Source organism: Nestor notabilis, unplaced genomic scaffold (assembly GCF_000696875.1).
Source record: "Nestor notabilis isolate BGI_N333 unplaced genomic scaffold, ASM69687v1 scaffold21126, whole genome shotgun sequence".
In the NCBI taxonomy this organism is placed as follows: domain Eukaryota; kingdom Metazoa; phylum Chordata; class Aves; order Psittaciformes; family Psittacidae; genus Nestor; species Nestor notabilis.
The window spans coordinates 299-6,088 of NW_009932653.1; the positions used below are offsets into that span (position 1 = coordinate 299).

Below are 5,790 nucleotides of genomic sequence, written 5' to 3' on the forward strand. Positions count from 1 at the left end.
TCTTCCTGCCTCCCGGTGAGTCCTGGTTGCGGCCATCCTGTTTTCCCTAAACATGGACTCTTCATCAGAAACTGTAGTGATGGGACAAGGGGGGATGGCTTCAAACTTAAAGAGGGGAGATTTAGGTGGGATATAAGGAAGAAATTCTTTCATGTGAGAGTGGTGAGGCACTGGAACAGGCTGCCCAAGGAAACTGTGAATGCTTTATCCCTGGCCAGGTTAGACGGGCCCTTGAGCAACCTGGTCTAGCAGAAGGCGTTGTAGGGTTGGAACTAGATGATCTCAAGGTCTTTCAACACTAACCATTCTGTGATTCGAAGAAACCAACGTTCTGTCCATGCAAGCTGTTCCATGACCTCTGTAAAGAGAAGTCTGTGAAAGCCTGTCCTTTCCTCCCCTACTCCCTCCTTCCTGCACCACCGACCAGCCTGACCATTCCCAATTCACCTGCCCCTGTGGATGCCAGGACATGGTTGCAGAAGCAGGAAGAGGAATAACCCTTCCTGCCCAGAGCTTGAAGTTTACAACCATGGAGAAAAGCACAGCAAGACAAAGTGAGCGTGCCAGGAGGGCTGCTAGAGACTAAAAGCTACAGAAGAGTGGTGGAGAGGAACTCTGTGCCTGTCCTTGGCAGTTCTCCTCACTGGGAGGGTTTGGGGGATCCTCCTTCTCCCCCAGCACAGTAGCAACTAACTGTATGGTTCACCACGTTGGGGTCCCTGTCGATATCATCAGTTTGTGAAAGGGGGAAGAGCAGGGGCTCGAGAACATTTACAGGGATGAAACCCTTCCAGCAGGAAAAGACAATCATTTAATTGCTCTGGAAAAGGTGCACAGTACCTTTCTGACATGTAAGAGTTGCCCAAGATGCCACCAGCATGCAGCATCTTCTGGGCAACTACACGTAGACTTCCCTGCCACAGTCCAGGGTACGGGAGGGCAGATTCCACACCTCAGCATTCCACCTGCAGCAGGGCCAGGGCTCCCTGCCTCACCTCTACCCTCTCTGCTGACCAGGAGGTGGAAGAAGCCACCTTCATACATTTTGTATGCAAACTGTCCTGCTTACCCAGAGCTGAGAGTCCCTCTGCTCCAGTAAACCAAATGGTAGTGCATCTCCCCAGTGTCCCCTGACATGCTGCTTTTGTGTATGTTTTGAAATGATAGGCCCTTGCTGCATGCCCTGGTGCTCTGAATTGTTTCCTATGCACAGGATAGAAAGAGTTTATTCTCATCCTGGTGCCACCACAGCCAATCTTTAGCAGGACTGTAAGCTTGGTCTGTAGTCAGTACTTCTGTTACACAGTTCCATTTGGAGAAGTGTTTCGCCACCATGATTTCAACACACTTGAATTGTCCTACACTGAGATACCCCCATCGTGATTTTTGGTTCCTGGGAGACCTCTCTGTGCCATACATCTCCACGTTAAGTTTCAGGAGTTGGATACTTGTCAGCAAAACAAGGACACATAAAGATGGACAGCTCAAAGTGCTTCTGCTATAGTACTGTCCCACCTCCCTCAAGCACCCCCACAGCCTTATTCAGCACCTTTTCTGTGCATGTTCAGTGCAAGCCCACAGTGCCCTGCTACACTCAGCTGAGCCATGGGCCACTGACAACTGCACTCCTGGCCTCTGAGTACACAGCCACTCCTCTGAATGCCCACAGTCTGTGGAGAACCAGTAGATGTGCTGTTGCCTGCACGCAAACAGCAGCTGAAGGAAGTGCACAGCACTGCTTGGGATGGTAAGGCTGTCCCTGGCCCAAGGCAGAGAGCAAGCAGGTGCTGTGCATTCCCCTCTTCTCCATGACCCCCACCTGCAGCCCTGTTTGAGGATGCACAGGCCACTGTGGTGCAGGGTGGGACATCCCTGAACAGTTGGGAGACATGGCCATGCTCAGGCCTGTGCCTCTCCTGAAGCCAAGAATAGGGGTGAGCTGGGTCTCACACACTCCCCAACATGGCCAGGGACACCTTTTGTGACCTGAGGAGCTTCCCTGGACCCTACAGCCCCAAAACCTGTTGGACTGTAGGAATGCAACATGCAGAGCACCCTCTTCCCTTGCACTGGGTGGACTGGAGCAGGATTTTCACAGGATGAGGCAAAAAGGATCCTGGGCCAAGAATGAAAGATCCAAACAACAATCTTTCCATCACCCAGTGAAATGTCCACGGCATACAGTGCAGAATTTCATACTGACCACAGTCAGAGACATGATCCCCAAAGAGCTGGTTGGGTGGATCCCACTTAACACTTTTCCAGGGATCACAGATGTTCAAAAGCCACAATACAAACACAAATGCTTACAGTTTCTATTTAAAAGTATTACATCTACCAAATCATGATACCTTGAAGATTTTTACATTGGCATGTGAAGTGACCATTGTTACAAGGCTGCTTACAGGGAGAAGTTGGCCTTCACCAGTCTCTCCCTGTTGACCCTAAGCACAATGCAGAAATACTGCTGATACCTAAAATAAGGGTTTGCACCTTTCTTCTACTCCTGAGCCTTTTTTCCCCTGCAACATACTCTAAGGTTTTTTTCAGCTGCTGGCATCACACAACTGAGTCACTGATCATGTCCTTTCCCCAAAAAGATGCTTTTCTGCAGTTGCTGTTGTGTACCTGGTTTGATGCATTCTAAACCAGAAAAACCGAAAGGAATTATTTCAGGCACTACTGCTCTTTGCCTTGTCTGCTCCAGGGGAAGACCCCTTTCCAGGGATCATCGACATACATGGATACACAGGAGGAGGTTTATTCGAGCACAGAGCCAGCCTGCTGGCCAACCATGGCTTTGCCACACTGGCCCTGGCTTATTACCAATACGAGGACCTGCCGCAGGAGCCAACTGAAATCCACCTGGAATATTTTGAAGAGGCACTGAACTATATGCTGCAGCACTCACAGGTAGGAGCACCCTCCATGTCCCCTGGGCTCCAGGGAGCACTTCTCCAAAGTGCCTGCCACTTTGCCTGAGTGACTTCCTCCTTCCCTGGAGGAAGCTGCTGAAATACCCACCTGGTGTGGCTCGCATCTGCCAGGAGTTTGGGTGTCTGAGTTCTGGGAAAGAGGAAGGGTCAAACAGATACACAATGGAAGGGTAGTGGAGAGAGATCACAAAGAAATCTCCCAAGAGGCAGCCGAGACATAACGAGGTGGGAAGACTGTGCAGGAGAGAGTCTTCATGAATTGCTACCAAATCTCCTCCTACAGTCTCAAAAGTGAAAAGTAAAGAGCATCTGCCAGTGTCTAAGACTGATAACTCTGAGCTGTGTCCTACAACCTGTATTCAAATCAGTAAAATCATGTTCTCCTCCTCTTGGCTGATGTCAGTGTACCAGAGAACATTACCAAAGGCAGCAGTTTGAATGGGGGTGAGGTGCTTGGCACTTGTCCAGAAGAAACACTAATTACCATCACCTCCTTCACGGTGTTTTGTGCAAACTCTCAGCATTATACAATGTCCCTCTCCAGGACCTAGCTGTTGTGTTTTTCAGCTCAGTACTGATGAGGATTTCCTCCTGTCTACCAGGTAAAGGGACCAGGGGTTGGCCTTCTCGGTTACTCCAAAGGAGCTGATCTGTGTCTCGCCATGGCTGCCTTCCTCAAGAACATCACTGCTGTTGTTTCCCTCAATGGCTCTATGGCCATCACAATTGTTCCTCTATGTTACAAGGATAAAACCATCCCCGTTTTGGCCATCGATGAACAACGGGTCAAGATCATTGATTCCAATATTCTTGATTTATCTGACATCCTCATGAGTCCCTTTCAAGCCCCTGGCAACCAAAGCCTGATCCCACTAGAGAAAGCTGAAGCACAGTTACTATTCATTGTGGGACAAGATGACCATTTTTTAAAAAGTGACTATTATGCTACTGAAGTCTGCAAGCTCCTGCAGGCGCAAGGGAAGGAAAATTTTCAGATTCTCTCTTACCCTGGAACAGGGCATTGCATTGATCCTCCCTTTTTCCCTTTGTACCCCATAGGAAACCATCCCATTCTTCACAAGCGGGCAGTCATGGGTGGGGAGCTTGGGGCTCATTCTAAAGCCCAGCTTCATGCCTGGCCGCAGATCCAGGCTTTCTTCCGCAAGTACTTAAATGACAACTAATGTGCAAAAAAATAACGTGCAAGAAACACACAACATCAAACAACCAGATCTGCTGAATCCCTTTACATTTATCAGGTCAAACCTTGGTCACATCTGTACCAGTACAACTACAGTATCTTCTATGACTTTGCACATCCATAACTCAGAAAGAACTGGGTTTGCTTTTTAAGTTTTCCCTGAAATTTTTTGCTCAAGTGGCAAGGAATGGCTGATAGATTTGCATTAGCCCTTGATAAAACAGATCACGTGCAAAATGCACAGCTACATTTCTCACGGGATTTCTGTTTTTCTAATACTGTACAGTACTTTGCATATCACTGTGGTCTCTACATAAATACACTATCCTCAGCTCATACTTTGAAGCAACACCTCTCAAATGCTGATCTTTGGAGCAGGGATTTCACCGCTCTTATGGTGATAATCTCATTGCAAGTGGAAACGTCTCTGATCTTTATGCTGCTGGAAGTGTGTAAGAATGGGTGCTACAGCCAGGATACCTCTGGTTAACCCTGAGGAAGTGTCGTTTGCCCTCTATGCCTTCTTTCCATCTTCCCTTCAGAAGGAAGTGCTCTTGCCCCAAAATGTCGTGTAAAAAGCCATTCTGATAAATTTACAGCCATTGTGATTTTCCTCCACCCAGTGTGGAACTTTTTCAGCTTTGTTATTAGGGTGAGAATCGTAATAAAGAGACTGAGATTTGAAAGCCATGTTGTTATTTGCTGTGCTTTGGTTAGAAGCAGGGATCTTTGCATCTCGACCACTCTCATCCCAGGGTGGAACTTGCAGGAGCTTTGGAAGCTGACACATAGCCCCCTTACCTGCAGTCTTCCACTGCTCTTAGGGCACCAAGTGTGGAGGAGGGGTGTTGCTTAAGCCTTCAGGGCCCTTTCCCTTAGCATCTGTTACAGCACAAGGTGATCAAATCAATCTGGTGACCAAATCCAGTGCTGCAAGCCAGGCAGTGTTGTTCTTAACAAGAGCAGTTGTCATACATGAGGGCTGGGCACCAGACAACATACCCAAGTGGTAGATGCCAAGTACCTCACCTGTTTAGGAGAGGCAGGGCAATCTTCATAGGGAACAAAAGACTGTTGAAACTGCCCAATACCTCTGACCGCTTAGTATTTCAAAGTAGGACAACGCTAAGAATTCCCTCAGATGCTTCACTTGTTTCACACCACTAATTCAGGCATGGGGAGCTCTGAGCAAGAGACACGTCTACCTGCATCTTCCAGGAACAGTCAGGGAGCCTGAGGAAGCAGTTCTCCCTTTGCAGATCTCTTTGGAGGAAATATCCAACTCTGGGTATGATGGACTGAATGGCTGCCTTTTAAAACCCTTTTAACAATCCATCACTGGAAGAGTCAGATGCTTCCTGATCTAACGAGTATGTGAAAGCATCCCTCCCTCATCCCTCCAGCACTCCTGAGCGCCCTGGCCATCCTCCCAGTTCTTCTGGCTTTGCTGGTGCCAGGGCTGGGCAAAGCCTGTTGCAAACAAAACCCACTCTCCCAGGCCTTGGGGCGACCGACAACGAGGAAGAAGCAGTAAGAAGACAAGAAGGGCTGGCGCTGGTTTGGCTTTTCCCCACCTTGGCTGTGGCTGCGTGGGCCTCGCTCCATGCCTTGGCTGAGCTGCATGGCCCAGCACGGCGCTGCTCCGGGATGGCC

General features: G+C 48.8%; 1 protein-coding gene across 1 annotated transcript in view; it reads left to right on the top strand.

Annotated features, from left to right (window-relative positions):
- LOC104407283 (acyl-coenzyme A thioesterase 4-like) overlaps positions 1–4,120 on the top strand; it is a gene marked incomplete at its 5' end in the record, with an annotated part of 4,413 nt that extends 293 nt beyond the window's left edge. The window contains 3 exon segments of the mRNA XM_010016520.1: positions 1–15; positions 2,708–2,913; positions 3,539–4,120. The exon segment at positions 1–15 is cut by the window's left edge and continues 17 nt beyond it. Of these exon segments, the coding sequence (XP_010014822.1) occupies positions 1–15; positions 2,708–2,913; positions 3,539–4,120 (803 nt within the window).
- Positions 4,121–5,790: the final 1,670 nt, after the last annotated feature.